This window comes from Venturia canescens, chromosome 6 (assembly GCF_019457755.1).
Source record: "Venturia canescens isolate UGA chromosome 6, ASM1945775v1, whole genome shotgun sequence".
In the NCBI taxonomy this organism is placed as follows: Eukaryota; Metazoa; Arthropoda; class Insecta; order Hymenoptera; family Ichneumonidae; genus Venturia; species Venturia canescens.
The window spans coordinates 6,962,417-6,982,945 of record NC_057426.1 but is presented as its reverse complement, the minus strand read 5'-3'; the positions used below and the strand labels follow the sequence as shown (position 1 = coordinate 6,982,945).

Below are 20,529 nucleotides of genomic sequence, written 5' to 3'. Positions count from 1 at the left end.
CGCAAATAGTTCGAGGGAAGAAGGATTAAAAAGGGGGAATCAATCTTTAAGGTTCGTACTCGAAAAAGCCACGATCACGCAGAGATCACACTCGATCTGTTCGAGAAACCATCCTGGGATAGGTAGAAATTGGTTTTTCTCCGGTGGAAAATTCGATGTGACAACCATCTCCAACCAACGTTTCTCTGTCCATAGTAATATAGAAAAGTTCTGGATGTACTTCCTCTCTCTTGCTTCTCCTTTCCTTCCAATTCTTCGCGGTCTTACACTTTTTTAACCCTCGGAGATATAAAATCTCAGTAGAGCAGGCAATGGAAGTATCTAGGTTCGTTTAATCTACTGTCAGAAATCGAGAATAAGGTAAAGACGTGAGGAATCCAAGATTGAACGAGAGGGAGAAAAGAGTGGACAAAAGACCGGGAAAAAGTGTGGCAGGAAAAGATTATCTCGAGTCACAACAGCAGCAGTTGGCCAGTTCCAAGCGATCGTTCTTCAGGATGAGGCTAACTTTGTATTTCGCTATTCCCACACAAAAGAAGAGTGTCCGCTTAAGAGTCTTCGGTTTCTCAACTTCTTCACTATTAATCGCTTCGTTATTGCAGCAAAGTTACAGAACAAAAAATTTAATTCTCAATTTTAAAAAATGCTTTTCAGTTGACTACGAACCAAATCGTATTTGAAGCAAGCTAAAAGCACCACGACAATCGTCACTGAAAGTCTGGCACTTCTTGTCCTTCGTGCCAATCGCTCCTTGTAATTTCCAATGGGGGACGTGGGTGGAAACAGTCGAGCCATGGGAAAGCTCACTTACGAGAGACCTTGTTTTACTGGTGGTGACGATACGCTGCAGTCGTTGCGAGGCATATTGCCAGCATATGCAATGGAAGGATTACCTGATGGACACTGCATGGTTCAGTTGGTAGCGCTTTGAAGAGCTCACTCGCTAGGTCTGACGTTGCCGCAGTGGAACAGCCTTTCATGGAGCCCCGGAATGCTGTCAGGACAGAGTGCGAGGCAGAGGGACAAAGAGAAAGAGAGAAAGAAAGAAAAATCAGTGAGTAAGAGAAAGAGAGAGGGAGAGAGCGACTAAAAGGAGCAAAGAGGGGAGAACGGAGAGGTCAACCGAAAGAAAAAGAGAGATATAGTGGGGTCGTCGCGTTGCGACGTTTCATACTAACGCGCCTTCTCGGATCACAACTTCCGTACGTAAAAGCTCCCGTCGTCCTTATATACAACCCCAAACAGTGTCTTTCTCGCTCTCCATGATTTTCCTCGTACCTATTCCATCATGCTCCCCTCTTTTCGAATAAAGAGGGAAGAAATCGAGAGAGAGAGAGAGAGAGAGAAGGGCGGGGGGGGGGGGGAAGAGTTTACGGTATATCAACGGCCCCGTAAAGCCTCGACGACGAGAACGATGACGACGTCCTGCGGACGTCGGTTGCAGCCAATTTACCGCGGTGAACCTATTCCATACGCGCTTGTCACGCGAACTTGCATACATATCCGCAAAAGCGAACTTTCTCTTTGCTTTGAAGCTCGTGTGTATTACGTATACGTATGAAAGAGCACTGGCCAGTCTTCTCGTTCAATATAATTGCAGATTCGAGCTATTAGAAATGATAATTATTCCATGTCTCTGCTATCCCGGATTCCAACTAGGCCAAGTTTTCTGAATATTCCACAGCGATCATTGAAATAACGGAACGCTTGGAATTCCGATTGAGTTGGAACACTCAAGTCTCCAGGAAATCCACTCAATTTGGCTCGCAATTATTTTCATTAGGAGCAAGTTGAATGCAGAAAGACATTCCTTTACGCATGATTCGACCGGGAGAGATTAACGTACTCGTGATTCGGAACTTCTTCGTACTGTCAGAATGTTAAAATATTTATTGACCCACACACCCACTGCGAAGGTTATTTCAAAGGGGTTTAAGCAACAGTTTAGCCCTTACTGCGGGAAATCAAAGGGGCCTCGAATCAACAATTTGCTTGTTGCAAATTTTGCGCTTAGAGATAACGCAGCGAATAGCGAAGAAGCGATAGAACGTTGGCGAGGCTCGTCGAAGCTATCGATTAGTCTTCTTCAAAGTAAGTATATTCAAAGAGGACATAATCATCAATGGCCGATGTGTTTGTTCGCAGAAATCAATAGAACGCGAAGGAATAATTGCTCGGTAACATGACGTAACACGATGCCAGAAACCGCGTTCAAGATATGGTCAAGTTGTACATTTACACTGTCATAAGGAAACTCGGTACACTCGATCGATATCGACTTGCACCACGGCATGTAAACCGCAGCTCTCTCTAACAACCGAGAGGCTTCGGTCAACTGAACAATCCATTACATCCGGTTATACAACCGCTAATAATATGGAACAAAAATTTACATTAAATGATCAAACTTAACAACAAGCAATAAAAACCTTGGCAATCTAATCAGAATACGTCGAAAGTCATCATGTACACGGAGAAAACAAGGCCGAAAATTCTACAGGAAAGTACTAAAAATATAGTTTCTCGGGGACAGTATATACGCACTGGATTGCAACATTAATTTGAAGAGCAGTAATAAGAATTGTTCTATCCATATAGTAAAAAGACCATACTTTTTATTCAAAAGACTCAAGAGTCTTTTTCTCTAAAAGCATAGTGAAAAATGTTTTCAGACATTTATTCAAATGTTTATATTATAAAGTATGCTCGGGCAACCCTGAAAAAAAAACTATATTTATAGAATTTACCGTGGTGACAGTCAAAGTTTGTGATTTACAATACATTTCTACTTATCAGTAAGTGCTAGTCTGACACGATGGATAACACTCGAAAAAAAAACAAAATATAGTTCTCACGTGCATCACTTTTTGCTATCCACACAAAGCTGTTCAGAATTGAAGGGAGGAAAAATTGGAAAATTCTAAAAATACGTAATATATGGAAAAAATATGCTCTTTGTAATCGATGGCTAAATACTTTGAAAATTCTTGAAAAATAATATATTCCTCACTACACAGAACGAACTCGTTTTCTGTGTGTGTCAGTGTCGAAAGTTCATCAACGACATCCTCTGCTTTTATCGTTGTACTAAATAAATTACGGCGCTTCCATTATCGTCGTTACATGACGGTCAACATTGTCACAGTATTCGATGGACTAAGCCTTTTTTTTGATAGACAAAAAAAATCAGTATGAAAACAAGGTCGAGTGAGCTTTCTATTGTATCTTGAATGACTTTTTTTTCGTGAAAATCTTGAAAAGTTTACATCGTGTGTAAACGGCTCGTTTTGAACGGCCTGAAGAGCCAGATCCAATTACGTAAAGAGACGTCGAAGCACATGAGCTATCAGTGAGCAAACATCTGTTTCCGTTCATACAGGTATACACAACTTCCTGCTTGACATTGATTGCATCAGAAAAAAGCTTCGAGTTTGCGAAATTCGCGTATGACGTGTACGAACGAAATGGTACAAAAAAATTCTTCGAATGCGAAGGCACTAATGAATTTGAGAAATTTTTATTATTTCTTATCATATTTACCATCATAACGTTGGGAAAGTAAAAATTTTGTGTTATTTTCCATCGACAATGCGCTTTGTTGATGAACAGGGAAAATTTGCGTTGCTGATTAAATTTCAGGAAACTCACTGCTGCAACGGCTGCTTTCTGAATAATTGGCACGATGCTTCCATTAGGTTTGTTATTAAATAACAGTAATGCGAAATCCGAGTACGCGGAATAACGTTTATTATGCGATATTTAGATGCTCGATGTGGTAAGTTTGCATGCTTCCACTGTTTTTGTTATACAATACTGTTTTTTTCGAATATTTAGTCGGTTCGAATAAATGAAACGATATAATATTTGTCATTTGCAAATCAATGCCCCCCCCCCCCCCCCCCCCCCCCCCCGGCATGATGTTTTTCAATCTCACTTGAATCATTTGATTCGATGTAAAATACCGGAATGGAGTAACGGCAAAAATGATCCTGGAGCTTTCCAATGTAAATGTGGGCAATGAGGGCAAACATGTACAGCTCGGGAATTCGTGAAAAAAGAGGATCGCGTGTCCATAATAATATACGACGCTTTTCCCCCCGGTTGCTCCTGGCGCGAGACGCGAAGATAAAGCGAAACGCATAAACTTAATGAAACCAACGGGTACGTAGCCCCTGAGCTTTCATTATCCCTCTTTATCTGACTTGCTCAATGCAGATCATATACCTCGTTTTATTTGCCTCTAATGAAAAAAAAAACTCTTGAAATAAGAGATCAACTTGCTGCGAAATAAGCACGAAATTTAGAAGAAATATACGTTTGCATTATGCGTCAATGAACACTGAAGAAATATGGTTAAGGTATTTTGATGACAACAAAATACTAAGATCGAATGTCCTGGAGGTTCGACCGGAATAGCAAAAGTTATAAACATCAAATTCTTATCACCGGAGAATGAAATAAATGTGGAAATGCCAGTTTCGCAATGAAGCTCATTCTTTTATAATTTGCATCAAACAATTTTACGATTATTCACGCTACTCCATCATTTTCATTGGAACTATGATGCTCACAGGAATCCTAATCCTAATCCCAACTAATATGAATGCAAAAGTGCATTTGTTTGTTCATTTGTCCTTCCTTCATGCCCCAACTAAGCAACCAATATCCTTGATTTTTGGCACAGAGTTAGTTGAAAAGACGAAGATGAGTAACATAGGCTACTTTTGGTAATGGAAAAAAATCAAATTCCCAAGACAGATTTACAGGAATATTTGTATTTTTACACAAAAAATTATCCTTTATTCACGTCCCAACGAAACAACCAATCGACTTGATTTTTGGCATAGAGATAGTTGAAAGGACGGATATAAGCTACTTTTTAGGTCGGTGTTTTACATTCCTTCTGGCAATATTTTTCAAATTACCACGAGAGCGAAGCCGCGGGTAAAAGCTAGTGGATAATAAAATTCATCGTATAATTTGGTTTTGAAAGTTGCTTCGGTAAGATTGAGTCCCATGAAGCTGTTCATTGTGTTTGAGTGTGTGTGTGTGTGTGTGTGTGTGGGGGGGGAGGCACCAGTCCTGAATAACGATGTTGTCAGCAATGTTGCTACATTTTCTAACAACATGAACTTTGGACATCTTTGAGAGGCTGAATTTTATTTTGAAGTCTCGTAAATTTCGAAAACAGAAGAACGAACAAAGTCAGGAGAGGTTGATAGTTGAGATCATTTGCGACAAGCCTCCCCAAAGATTGTTTAACGATCAAACTTTCGAACGATATATGTTTTGGGTAAGGGATGAAAAAAAGTTTAAGTGGACTACTGAGAAATACAAGGGGAGATCGAATGTACAGGGCAGTGAACTAGTAGTTCTCCTTTTCAACGGGCTCTGTAGATTGTGTTTCAAGTTCTACGTATCGAGAAGGAGTTTGTGATCCAAGTGAGTGGAACTTCAAGAATGTTCTTGTACTCCTAACAGTGCGTATACGAGCCGACGAGGCTTTGTGCCAGAAGTGTGTTTCGTCATCGAATAAATAACTTTGAGCCAGTGTGACTTTTCATTAAGACTGTGAAATTTTCAATATTTCAGCAGAATTTCCAGTTTTATAATAGTAAATATTTTAAATAGTGAAATTTACTGTACGTAAAATTGACAAAACGTTTGGTGAATATTACGGTGCAACACGGTAAAATGTCCGCCCCAACGTAGGTATCGATCACTCGTTTCCGAATTTCGTAGCGCACTGAACCGGTGATTTACACAATTCAACAAAGGGCTGAGCATATACAAACAATGGGGAAATGGGCCGATATAGCGACAAGATATCCCTACCATGTCCCCAGTATAGCCGCGTCCTAGCATAAACATTCGAACGAAAATGTTTACAGTGCAGCGCGATGAAATTCACCGTGACGTCAAAATTTACTAAATACTCCGGTTAAAGTTCCTACTGTGAACAATGAATATTATTTTTTTATAGAAAAATTCAATTTCTTTCTCATAATAATTTCATGAATTGCAGCTCGTCACCGCACTGTCGTAACTGGACGATAATTTTTCAAATTTAATTCTCTCCGTGTAAAAAACGAAGAAATAAAAACTGTCAATTCGTCAGAGAATTAAGTGATCCGCGTCAAATAGTCCCATTACCGAGCCGATTTGGTTTGAAAAAAACTCGTGTAGGAACCGAGGGTAAAAGAATAACTCAGCGTGTTGTTTCGGTGGTAATTTGCACCGGGTTTTGAAATGTTTTCACAATAAAATTCTTTTTACAGATCCATTAAGGAGAAATAAAAAGGCGCACTCGTATCGCAGTTGAATCTGTGCAAGGACGCACTAAGAACTCCGACGCGTTTTATACTTCTTCCCAGTTTACGCGTCGAGGTAAAGACGAAAGTAGAGCTTGTTTCGTGTGTTTCATGTACACGGAGCACATTTATCCTGAGAATTTATGTATCTCAAGAAACGTCTGGCGGAGCTAGCGCACGTTCCCGTAGATCTGACAGGTACCATCAGCGAGAACGCACGGGCCCAATGTTTCTGCAGCGACAACGACAAGGATATTCTCCGACGGGTAACGCGCACATTGTGTACTCAGCTTGACGCTTACACGAGCGCTTGCCATCCGGCAAATTACGAAAAGAAAGAAGCGGACGGACCGCGAGGCGAGCGAAATAAAGCGAGAAAATATTAGCAGGGATTCGAAAAACTTGGGAAATGGGAGAAAAAAGAAGGTGCGCGGTGTAAACTGTGCGAAAAAAACGTATTATTTTTCTGAGGAAATAATAAAATGTATTTAGCGAGATCAAACTTTCGGGCATAAATATGAAACAACAGAATAATCCGCTCGGATCTCTCTTCACGCTAATTACATGAATTTTTCATCAAAAGGATTGAGTCTTACAACCAGAAGCATTCCCTAAAGATTTTTCTTCCATGAAAGTTAAAAATTCTTAGATTGCCTCTTACATTTTATATTTTTTCTCATTACAATCTGCAATCCATGACGACTTTGCCCATTCAGTGAGATAGTAGCAAGTCAGAAGTGTTAATCAACGCGAACCTTTGCAGGAGAGCTGACAAACTCGAGATCATACAGAACTCGAAGCGCCGAAGCACTGGATTTTATTTGTAATGAAACGCCTCACGGGAGTGTTTATAGATCAGAGTTAATTTCGTTTGATTTTGTGTTTCTCCTCGGACCGCTCTCGCCAAGCGCCCGACTACAGCTTCGCGTTGGTAACAGGCCCGTGAATCGTTACCATAACAATCGGAGCTCGCTACCAGCTGGGACATTACGGCAAGATTTGTGAGGGCGCTGCGCTCGCTCGGTATTACGAGAGAACAGATAATCGGGGTTTAGGGATCTCGTGACAATTAGCGTGGGCCAAAATCCGAAGCTTTCAGCGAGCAGGCCTCCAAAAGAAATAACTAGGTTTGTATAGAAAATAGATTTAGAGTAAATGTAAACAGCAGTTTAGGATAAACGTTAAAAAATCGACAAAAAAATCACTGCAAAGAAGAGAAAACGGAAGAAATCGGCCGCACCGGTTACGGCATCTGGAAACTCCCCGTCTGAATATAAAGACAAATGTTGCATGCAAATCGTTCGTGTTTTGGAGTCAAGTATAAATAAACTGTCGATTTATACCAGAATCGTGAGAAATAAAGTTTCCAACAAGCAACAAGCAAGCTCGAGGATGTTATTTACGTACTGGTTTACAGCATTACTTCGAAGAGAAGTAACAAGAATTGTTATATCCACCATAGTAAAAAGACCAATACCCATACCTTTTATTCAGAAGACTCAAGGTCTTTTTTTCTATAAGCATAGTGAAAAATCTTTTCAGTCACTTCAAATGTTTATATTATAAAGTATGCTCGGGCAACCCTGAAAAAAAAACTATATTTATGGTAAAATGTCACACGTATTCGGTGTATATTCGTCTATTTATCATAGAATTTACCATGCTGACTGTCAAAGTTTGATTTACAATACATTTCCACTTATCAGTAAGTGCTAGTCTGACATGACGGATAACACTTGAAAACAAAACGAAATATAGTTCTCACGTGCATTACTTTTTGCAATCCACCCAAAGCTGTTCAGAATTGAAGGGAGGCAAAATTGGAAAATTCTAAAAATACTATGCTCTTTGTAATCGGTGGCTAAATACTTTGAAAATTCTTGAAAAATAATATATTCCTCACTATACAAAACGAATGTGTTTTCTCCGTGTAGGAATTCATAGCTTGTGATGAATATTAAGAGCGTCAAAATAATGTCAAAAAAATCGAAATCGTCGAAGGCTACTTCTGCTTTTCGTTCCATCTCCAAGCCCTCGAGGAGTGTGACAATAATGGATGTAAAACGATATCGGAAACCGTTAATCGAAGTAACCGGATAGTCTAAGATGGTGCTGGGTGAGAGGATTTTATCGGGATAATTGAAGTGAGCTCATTTCTGCTCTAACGACTGAGCGTTAATTTCCATCGATAATTTCTTATCGAGTTATCAGAAATGGTGCCAAGTTTATCTTTGCGCATGAGACTCTAATGTTGGAAAGATGACGCGAAGCAAAATTCTCCTTTGAGAAGAAAATTAGGAAACTGCTTGCCGAAAGTGAGATGACGCTCACACTTCGTGACTTGTTCCCTTACACCATAAAAGCCTCGATAAAAGCTCCTCATTCTACCTATTTCCCCCGCTAAATTTATTTCGACGATAAAAAAATCTGTTATATTTACTACGCAATTACAAATGGCAGCTAGCACATTCCATTCATAACGAATCTTCCTTTTATTTATTTCTTCCTCATCCTTTATGTCCACACGTTGATCGATAGCCATCCCAGAATACGAAGTTCAAAAAAATTCACGGAGACTAAATCTCGTTTCGTGTGGTTACCCCGAGCCGTAGATCCGCGCAGCAGAATCATGAGTATGATCGTCCGAAACTTATTTCCCATAGGTACTATGATTCGATTCGATGGAGCGAGACTCACCCAAGCACACTATCTTTTTTCTCGTTCCGAACAGAAGATCGCCCTCGCTCTTCTTAACCCCTTTTTTCTTTTCCTTATCCTTATTCTTTTCATTCCCTTTTCCTTCGTTTTCTACTTTTTTTTTATACTGCCAAAAGCTTCGAATATGAGAAAAGACGTTGTATAACTCTCCGGAGATCTGTAGCTCGTTATCCTCGAGGATTCGGACCTCTTCGATTCCCACTCACTTCTTCTTTTCCTCAATTTATCCATTTTACGCCCGCTCGCAATGTCACCTCGGGGCAAGAATATGCCACGTTATTTATCCAGCACATCCCGGTGAGGAAAAGTCGGGAGAAATGCCCTTTCTTAACAGTATAACGAGAGCGAGCAGGCTCGGACTCCAAAAAAGGGATAAACTTTTCCTTCGTTCTTTCCGCTGATCCACCGATGATACTTTTCATCCTCGAGAAAAACTGAGTTGTAATTCTATGGGTCGAAATGTAGCAGATGCTGGGACATGAGGAAATCTCCGAAGGACGTTCTTCTCCATGCGGGGGATTAAGAGATTTGATGAAATTCAGTGACACGGTTTCACGTCCTGCTTTTTTATATGCTCTCATCGAAACACTGATGAGGAATATTTTTAAATAAAAACGAAGGATCGAGCTGAAATTATCGAGCACGAGGATGTTTTTTTGAATCCTTGTCCCCTTGAGGCGAAGCTCCTTCGCATTGAGATGGAAAAGTTTCATTCTTCGCCCAGTTCATCAATTCTTGGGATCAGTCTGTTGGGATAAATGAAGGTCAAGAGCCTGCGGCCTCGTTAACGAAATGCCTATCTACGTGGAATAATTTGTGCTGCCTGCAATATTGTTCCTTGGAAAAACTCAAGGATGGTTTGGAATCAGCGAGAAAACGTTTGTGCGAGAAAACAAATGAGTTAAAGCTTCTGTAAAATAGATTGAATTTTTCGATCTTTGAACACTGAATCTGTCTAGACAACAGCATTTCTGTTCAGTGTTGTGGCTTCTAGGGAGAATCTTATGAATAAAAGTCGACTAATTTTTTTCAAATAATAATTTCATTGGTTGAATGGACATTCATCTTCCATAAAAAATTGCATTTTATCTGTTTATAAGGTGAAAAATTGTTTTGCCACGAAAGCTGAATTGATCTTCCTATGAAATTATTCTAATATTCCAAAGCGTGTGGTACACTTTTTGAAAAATTGAAGGTTTTTGGATTATCTCAAGAGGCAGATTGCTCCGAACATCGTTTTCTGAACTGGCTGAATTGGAATTAATCAAAAGCCTCGCCCTTTTATTGCTCCTCTCGTGAGCATACAATTTCCAAGATTAAAGCTTACCCAGCTCTCTTTGTGCCACACACGCGCTATCGGATTTCACGAATCCTCGAGAAAAATGGAATTCGACTGAATGAAAAGTGACGGGATGGCTCACATTTTTTTTCTTTTAAATCCGTCCTCTTTCCCTTCCACAGCAGGATTAAGGAGCGTTGGGCGATCAGTGAAAAAGGTTCAGTTTTCGTACGGTGATTTCGTTGGCGGGTCAAATTTGTCCGGCCTCCAATTAGATTAGTCGAGGATGTCAAAAGTGTTCAGAGCTATTTAATCGGTGATAAAAATAAGTTAAATGTCAGAATTTATTTAAATCATGAGAGAGCGATAGATAAAGAGAATAAAAATGCATAAATTCGGAGTGTTACTTTCATGACAAAGATGAAAAAATCGATTCCAGAAATCCTGTCTGCAAAAATGAAGTTATTTTGGCACGAAAAAATTGTGTTTTTTTTCGTTCGTATTACAATATTCATAATCTCTTTTACTTGCCCTGGAAAAAAGCCTGTCCCTGTACTCGAAAGAGCATGTAGCTCAAGATTGTGTTTGCCGACGAAATTAATTTTTCACTAGACATCTCGCAAATTCGATGGAACTTCGCCCATCGCGACACGCATATATCGACGAGGATACACACAAGAGTCCGGAGCTTTTGGGCGAGAAAAACTGACGAGGCGGAATATCGAGGTATATCCCTCGCGTTTCTCCATCGATGAAATCCACCGGTGAATATGGGAGTTTACTTAACCATGCGCGAAGCTCAGGCGGCCGTCTCGCAACGACTGCCAAACGGTATTTGAATTTCTCCACGTTTGCGTACAGATTTGAACCGCTTTTTCTTCACTCTCTTTTCAATATTTCGCTGGGTTTTGTTCCCCCTTTTTTCATGTTTAGACAGAACGAAAAACTGGCTGGAAAAGTACGAGAAATAAATCGATTTAACGACGAAATGCTCAAAGCCTGCCGAGCGAATAAAATTCTTATTTGAGTCCAAGATCCAGATTGAGTGAAGCCTAAAACTTCGCTGTCCTTAAATCCTACAGTTATACATAATTGGCTATTATTCACGAAAAATATCTGAATCGAATCAGGCAATGTTTCGTAACATTTTCGTTTATTAATTGTAATTGTACTACGGTTCAGCGACTCGTGAATATTTGCACTGTAAAATTCGTTAAATAATTGTAAATTGAAAAAGCATTTCTGTCTGTTTCACTGCATACCCCACTCTGTCAGTCTACAGGAATTTTCGTTATCGAACCTGCGTGCGAATTGTTCTTCCAAACGGAACGAATATTTCAGGATTTCATTCTGCTGGTTGTCTGTATTCTCTCATTCACATCATGCATTTAATTATCGTCGAAGCTGCAACAGAAGCTCCTGGAACTATGAAGTGTCAGTTGCGGGCTCGCATCCAAAGCTTAAAATTTTTTATCTCTATCAAGGGATAAACCCAAGGACGATGTGCTTCAATGAAATTTATTTGCGTTCATAAAAGTTTCGTTATCCCGTAAGTGATAAACGTCGGAAGCTCCAGCTTCTCGTCTCACGGAATACCTACTAGTATAGACGAGGTAAAAGCCTGATCAATGAAGCTCTCAAAGTGCCCTACGCAGCTGTGCTCTTCTTTACATTTAAACAAGCAAGATTTTAGCTTACCGATGGATTTAATACGTTGAGGGTTTCGTGGCTCGGTGGCAGAGAAAAAGTCACTCAAAATTCCTCCTGATTTATCGTGTAATTTAGTCATTTCTAGTATAACGAGTCATCAATTTGAAATGGACTGTGCAACAACACAACGATTTATATTCGAATTGTTGTTTGCATTATTTCCCAAATCCGGAGAGTCACTAATTCTTTCGAGCTCAATAACGTACGTGCTGGTGAAATCAGTAGAGTGAGCAGCAGCATTGATTTCATAATTTTTCAATATTTCATAATTGAAATGAAGTATTCAGAAATAAACATGCCAATCAATGAAAAATTTAGTTCTACAAAGTTCTAATGATATTATAGTTGAAGTAACAATTGCGTGAGGATTGAAACGAACAATTGAGGCATCATCAACTATGGGTTTGAATCTAATCAATAAAAAGAGAACAACTTGGATACAAATGAATTTTATAGTAAGAGAATGACAGTTATTCGCTTGAGCTTGGGGAGCCCTCCGATAAATGAGAAAAGTCTAGAAATCAATCGAACTTTTCTTCATTCCTCGGATCGCTCTCTGGTTCACGAGCGATGTGTGAGAGGTATGATCGTTTCTAGCCGCATTGTCTGACCACACGCTGGCACTTTCTACTTTAGTCCAGCCGCATTATCGATTGAGGGAAAGATACGACCGATGGGCCAGGATTATTGGCTCAATCCACGGTTTCAACCTTAAATATAGACGCACATTCACACACCGACACATAGTGGCACCTGTTGCCTGCTTCGAATTATTCTCTTTTGCTCATTTTCATAGACAAAGTTGTCTACAATGTCGCCTGCTTTTGCTCAGGAAAGTTATCATCGAGACAATTCGGCGAAGAATTTCCTGTGGACCAGGAAGAAAAATCAAAAACGACACACGCTTGATCCGAAATTATTTTGCGTACAAAGTAAGGCTTTGCGAAAGAGAGGAAAAAAGGTGATGAAAAAACACGAAGAACGAAAAACGCCATGTCAGTGTGTTACATGATCGCGTGCGACAAACTCGGCAACGACGATACATCGACGAGAATCGATTTTTCGTCGCGACGAAATAATACTCCAAAGACAGTTCGTCCCATTATTATACAACTTTAGTACTCCACAAATGCTCCTTCCTTGTTGAAGTTGTTCATAAATTATCTGCTGGGAATGAGGAAATGACTAATTCAAAAAAAATCGTCCAATCAATAAAGAATTATTGGACAGTGCAAGCACAAGGAACTGGGTCGATGGTACGAAAGAAAAGTATCTTGACTGCGAATTTCTGTATCCCCATAAGCTCTCATGATTTTCATGAAAATACTTCACTGTGAAGATGCCAATTCTGTAATTAAATTCTCTATTGAATGCGTGCTGTTCCTGCAGTGGTTCAGCACTCGTGAATGCCACTCCAATGAGCCACATCCACTTTGTCCTGTATGTGAAAAAAAAGTTTAATCTGCAATTCTAATAACAACTGGGTCTGGATTACGAAGGATTTTTCTCAATTGCCATTCCACTCGACTCTCTCAATGAGCAATAAAAAAAACGAGAAAATAAAAGTGAGACTCTGAACCTGATTAACCGTGATGGAATCAATGGGTTCGTGGAGACTGAACGTGACGTTTTGTGGCCGATACTTCTGAAGTTTCCATCTCGTGTATACGGTGGCTCTACACTATCCAATTCGTACTGCATTCAGCATTTATGGGTGGACGCGCATGTGCGAATATTGGCATTGCTGCGAGTGCAGTGTATCACGTACCGCGAAAGCAGAAAACGAAATTAGTTCGATAATCGAGTCCACGAGTATTGAACATTAGATTCACGAACCGGATAATTACTGGTTTCGTTACCACCCCAGTTTGCAAAGTCCCGAGGATTTAATAGTCCGTGCCAAGATCAGTTAGACTCGGATTGTACGTGCAAGTTTAACGTATGCAAACCCAGCGTACACAACATTTGAAGACACAATGGATTTCAGTGTCCCATATCAACACGAAAACCTTTTGCGACGCTGAACTTTGCGACGTTGGAGTTCAGCGAATTTAACGAAAAACACATTTGCAATTCACTGATTTATTATTTCACGAAATCATTGGTGTAGGTTGAAAAACTACGAATCTCGGGTAGGGAACAAAATTGTAGAATTACTGAAAATGTTGGAGAGTTTTTTAAGATCATTTCGTTGGGCTCCAACGTTGCAAACTTCAACATCATCCTTTTTAGGTCGTTTCCCTTCATTCGTCAGTCTGCCAGGAATCCTACAGCTCGGTGTTGTAGCAACATTTTATATTGATTCGTGCAATGAAATTAGTGGCAATCGGATGCGAAGAATTGAAGAGCCTACGAAATTTTGAGACAGAGAAAAAATATTGGAGACCGTCTCGTCTTTGTATGTTAGACGGGAAAATTTGATGATTCGCATGCGATAATTATTCTGGAAAATGGTATCACGAGAAGCACCTTATCGGAGTTTTTATTCGGGAAAGAAGAGCTCATTTTGTACGTTTGCCTGGGTCAGGTAGATCGAGTGGAATCTGCTTCGTCGTCATACCGGAATTTGAATTCTTTCAGGCCTTCGGTGTCACTTCGATTTGTATTTCCTCGTGCTATCTGAAGATCTCGACCACAGTCCAATGAAGGCCTCGATTCCACTGGAATTTTTTATGGCTTCCTTGGAAAGCTTGAAATAATGAATTCCTTCGAACTTTGTATTTGAACGACGATCAATTTATTGCTTTTCGATTGAAAGCAATCGTAGCAATTTGTTTCGTTCCGAAAGTACAAATGTATCTGAAAAACGTGACTCCTCTATCTACCTCTTCCTATTCACTAGTTCGAGTACCCTCGAGATTCAGGCTCACGATTGGTCCAAACCTATTTTTACCATCGAAAAATTCGTGTTGTAGCTCGAGAGTGTTTGAGTTTATTGATTCCAGGGAAATAAACTTTATTCTTTTTGTAAAACTCAGTGTATGTATTGAAATGTCTCAAAGATGGGAGATCTCGTGAAAAGAAAAACACTTTTCTATGTGCATTAAAAATTTTCAAAATATTTATTAACCAGGAATTCATGAAATTTCAATTGGAACATTAAGCTTCAAACCTGGTGTAATGAGCGATATCAAAAGGCAAAAAATCTTCGATAAACAGTATTGAAAAGCAAAGAGTTAGTGCAATTACTTCATCGCACCATTAGTTCTGTTTATACTAATGAAATTAGTTTAAAATTCCAGGTTTAAGTATGAACAACACGGTCAAACTGTAACGTACGAAGGCATGTGCTGATAGACGTCGAATTCAGCGTTGCTAAGTGCACTCGTGCCATTTCCTCAGGGATTGCTGCTATCCAAACGATTTCGGAACGAATACTTGTCCATTTTCTGGACACTAAGAAGCCTTCAAGATGTTGACTCAACAAGTGCATTCACTCGTAGCTGCGGAAGTTTTCAGCTTTTCACCGTAAAAGACTTAAATTCCGAATCTTCCTTAACAGAACAGTAATCTTTTTTTTATAGTTTAATTTGTAGGGAGATAAAACAAGTTTATTCATGAAACAAAATCTATTTAGTTGCGCAAAAAAGTAGGGGATTTAACTATATTCTTTTCAGTGTTCAATCATTTACTTCTTCCACCGAAGGAACAGTTTAATTCACCACAATTTTGTCCAACTGAATGGGCCTTTGTTCAATAAACAAAATTTCGTAACTCAGTGTGTTGGCCCCCACAATCTTTCGAGTCAAGAGTGTGGGTCAGTCGGTATCTCGTCGCCTTGGGTGCGAGGGAGTCGGCTGCAAACTTCGAAAGAGCTTTTTTGTAATCAGACAAATCGTGTCGATGAATTTCAACTTCGAAAATTCGAGGTCAGGTCAAGTGATCCATCCCCTCAAGCAGCCTTAATCGAGGCTTCTTGGCAGAAACTCGCATGAGTGTACACAGAATCAATAGAAACTAAAAACGAAAAGTTTATTCGACATCCAGATGTATAAAAAATATTGTAAACATTCAAATTCATCACTCCTAGAAAAATGGTTCGATAAAAATCACGAGTCAATGTATGACGTTTGGGGCCTTTTTATTGAGATGTTCATTGGTAAAAATTATGTTTCAGAGCGTTACAAAGTTTTGTAAACACCCAATATATTAAAAATTGAAATTGTTTTTTTTTTTTAAATTGAATAAATTAAAGAGCATAATTAGAATGTTTTTTTCGAAACCTCTAAAAAATACAATGACAGCATACCTCCTTCATGAATATTTGCTTTTGTAGGGATAAAGATTGCTCGAAGGAAAAATGTGCTGGGATAAAACACCCTATTTACATGCATATACGTATACACAAAATGTACCTTGGTATACGATCGTAGCTGTCCCAACTGGTGAGACAATTGTAACTGCTGTATCTACTCGAGGTCGCCATCGCTACCATTCCCAACGTCAATCTAGCACGTTCGGGATCTCAGAAATGTAAGCAATCCCTTCCCTTCGTTCGTCAACTTAGATTGCGGCAATCGCTCTTTTTCCACCCTCGTGTCTCTCGCTATATATCGATCATTATCATTTATTCAAAGGACATCGACTTTCCGATAGTTTCTTCTCTCCTCTCTCGTGCCACTTTGCACTTGGGGAACTTGTCTTGCTTTGTATCTCGTGATCTTACAAATATTCAACGTAATATTTCTATTCAATAAATAATTTACCATCTAATTCTCTCGAAATTTCCACCAAAACTTTTCACTTCACGAATAAATTTCTGTAGTTTTAACTTTTCAAATAAAAACTCGAATATCCCGATGATTTAACGGACGCGAGACTATTTTTTTAAATGTTTTTACGAATAGTTGGTTTACCCCATCGGTAGTAATCGAATTAAACTTGATTGAACACACACGATTAACTCAAGCAAAATGAATTCGAACAATTGATTTTCACCCTCTTTACCGCACAATTTTCGACTGTCACAGTTGTCTCAACATTCCAAATTGTCAGAGTTTTCAGTTGGGTAAACACTGATAAAAAATACAGCCTCGGAAAGCTTGGTCACTGAATATTTCGAAATGAAGTAATATCGATTTGTTTAAATGTGTGTTTACTTTATATATTTTATCATTAATTTATTTATTTATATATGTATATGTTCTGTTCTTTGGACCACAAAACTATTTCATCATTGGACCATTCTTTGCATATAGCAATAAGCTCTAATGCTCGATCTTCCTCGTGCTTTTCTCTGATTGATTATTTCAATTCAGCATCCCAGGAGAGTAGTTTATGGTTTTTGTTGTAATTTATGTTAAATTTTCAACCGTATTCTACGTATTTGGACCCGCCAACCAGCGTTCAATTGTATTATAAATATACTTCATCATCGACGAGAACTTTTTTCTAATTATATTTAATAACTTTTGTTGCCTCGTTATACTTGGATTAAACATCGAAACTTTGTAACATAATAAAAATATATTTATTCACGTTTTATCAAATTCGATTTATCGATTTAAAATAAATTATCTTCACGTTTCTATTGACATGCTCCTCGGATTGGTCGTGTTCGTCCGATCACCCACTGACTATAACTACTGGTCTTTTATAAATTGTGCAATGGTCGTTGTTTCTCCTTTTATTCAAGTTGCTGTCTCGCCCAGCCATTCGGTTCGCACTTAATTATTTCTCAGTATCACATTTTTCATTCAGTCAAGCTGGCAAAAGTAGTTATAAATATTTCCGCTTAGTTAGTGGTCGTTCCCTTGCCCGTTACTTCATGTTCTATCCCTATGTTGCTTTATCTTCGTATAATTTCTTCGTCCTTTCTCAACTTATAAATCGCACTTTCACATTACAAAAATCACCGATTTTCGCCTAATTAAAGCGACTTTTTTCACTATTTCGAAAATAAGACAACGACACTTTCTTTTGAGGAATCGCATTTCGTGGGCTGAGGAAAAAACAGAATGTAAATAACGAAGAAACGTAAGGAAAAAAAAAGTTGGGAATTTTGTATCTACGCCGTCGTCGTTACCGGCGCGTTTCGAAGCCGGTTGAACGGCAAGTACGAGACGCGCCGCGATTGAACAACGAAAACCCGATCGCACCAGGAGTCTGCTCCTCCTCGTCGTCGTACGCTCTTGTATCGCGCGCTTTCATTTGCGCGCCGTAAACGACGGGTGAGGCAGAACGAAGAGAGCTTACCAACCCGCGACACAACGTTTTCCCACAGCGCCGTCTGCCGGTCATTTGACTCGTTCTCCATGCGCGAAAAAGCCTCGCGCAAGCTCCATTCCCCCTCCTGGTTCTCACTCGAATCCACTCCCTCCGTCCCTCCTTCCGGAGGGGTGAAAGTGCTCCACTCGACGAATGAAGATTGTAAACAGAATGAAAAATCATAAATTACCAACCCTTTCCTCGCAACTCGTCTTCCTACCTTTTCGAGAAAAGCTCTTTGAACTTGCGCCCTTTTACGTGAACCTCGACGATTACCTCCTAACTCAATACATCCGCTGGTACTGGTTGAATAAAATCGAGCATGCAAATCTCAGATTTTCCATTATCAAGACATTTTTTCGATATTCCAATGAATTCTCTTTTGTTAACAAAAGAAGCATTGAAATTGCTTAAAGAGGGATATTTCAAAAGTACAAAAACATTTTTTAATGTGAGAAATACTAATTTGTGCATAGTTTTTAGAGATCGTTATTGTTGTCTGAAACGAAAATTCCAAATTTTTTTTCCATTTTCATATATTTTCTTTCCATATGAACCTATAAAAACCGGACAAAATTGAAAAATTGTATATTTTTAAAGATTTTGAAAAAAAAAACGCTTCTAAAGTAGAAAAATATCACTTCAACGTGCTGTGATACAGAATTGCGCAATTTTTTCGGATCCTATAGGTTCATATGAAAGGAAAATATATGAAAATGGAAAAAAATGGCTTTTGAACGCTTCGGCGAGTTATTTCCGTCTATTCTAAAAACATTCCCGAAAACAATCGATCTTTTTGTCTTTCCAAGGCAGGGTTCCCCTTAAAAAAATAAATGATTCTCACGTTCATGAAAATGCTTCGAAATAAAAACTAGTCTTTCACCCAAAACCACTGAGACTCAATCTCAAACAATCAGTTTCAAATAAAAATCTGAAAAATCCATTAATGCGATAAGCAAACAGTGATAAGCAGCCTCCAAATAAGAAAGAGCGACGCGCCTCGTCCGTCATATCTTTTTCTCGTGTCTACCAACATTATTTCCGGGTTGAAAAATCCGGAGGAAGGACGAAGCGAGAAGAGAGAATTTTAAATCCGAAACTGGCAAAAAGATACTTTTATCAAGCTTGGTAAGGACTTTCCCAAAAGTTTATGACTCCCCGAGCAATTACAGGAGCACCAATTAAACCTGCGCGATTTATCTGCTCGAGAGTTAGAATCTTTGCCATTTGTAGTACTGATACTCCGGGTACCTCAACTACATAAATATAACTATAAGTGCGGACGTTCATCACCGGGACTTTCCACATAAACGTAGCGGTACACGCACAAGTAAAAAGACGTTGAAGATCGCATCCTTAATTCGCAAGCTCGCAGCTACACAAGGAAAGTAATTATCCACGTTGGTACATAAACCTCCTCGAACGTCAACCGAAATTGGATCTGTAGTTGCGGGTTAGGTCCTCTCGTGTGAATAATATCATGACGAGAAGTCTGCTCGTTCAGATTCCCAAACACACTACAAACTACGGATGGGATTTCCTCGTCGTTGCAAATGGTATCACTTATTGGAGAAATCCTGAAATGATGATGATGATGATGATGATGTTTATCTTGAAAGCGTCGCTACCAAAATCCTCGATAGAACACAATCAAATAGCACGAGCTGCGACAACAGAGATGCCGTGGGTATTTACCTTTGATACAATTATTTCCGTACATGCGGACGAGTGTATCGGGCATTACGACCACGTCCTTTATCCGATTCGCCAAAAAACGTATAGAAAAGGTTTCTCGTTGATTCGCGATCATAAACATGTATTTAATGAGCCTGATTTCAGCTGATTAGTGCGCAGATATAGGCGCTTTTACTGCTAGTGGAATTAGAAGCTTGCCCGGAAAACACCAGTTTTACTGAGTGCAAATACGTGCTGAAATGGGTCACGACGGTTTGGTTAATTGGTTGAAACTGCCCAATTACCATGGAAATAATTCGGTTCGATTATTACGTCGTGCGCGAGTGATCGCGCAATCATACTGATGAACTCGTTTCGATAAAGTCATTTAAAAAGGTGATTCGAGCTGTGCTCAAAGCCAAAGTACCGATGCTGAGGCTATTCGATTTTCCCTTGGGATTAAAGTCAACTTTTTTTATATAACTAATCTAATCAATCCAAAACTGATCGAAATTCATCAGCCTCCCTTCGAAACATCGGACGATTGGATCCGGCAATCAAAAAACTATTTAGAAAATTATAATTAAGAATGCTCGCATCGGAGAATGCCCTACGGAAGTGGGACGAGTG

The 20,529-nt window shown here is 39.3% G+C and overlaps 1 protein-coding gene across 14 annotated transcripts in view; it reads right to left on the bottom strand.

The window, feature by feature from the left end:
* SLO2 (slowpoke 2) overlaps positions 1 to 20,529 on the bottom strand; it is a 175,404-nt gene that overhangs the window by 59,751 nt on the left and 95,124 nt on the right. The window contains exon 1 of one of the 14 annotated variants that reach the window (XM_043422168.1): positions 16,374 to 18,076. The exons of 12 other annotated variants lie outside the window; for them this stretch is intronic. In XM_043422168.1, the coding sequence (XP_043278103.1) occupies positions 16,374 to 16,453 (80 nt within the window). In that variant the 5' untranslated portion in view covers positions 16,454 to 18,076. Of the gene's footprint in view, positions 1 to 16,373; positions 18,077 to 20,529 lie in introns of those variants that run through there. One more of the 14 variants, XM_043422171.1, reaches the window with a different exon arrangement.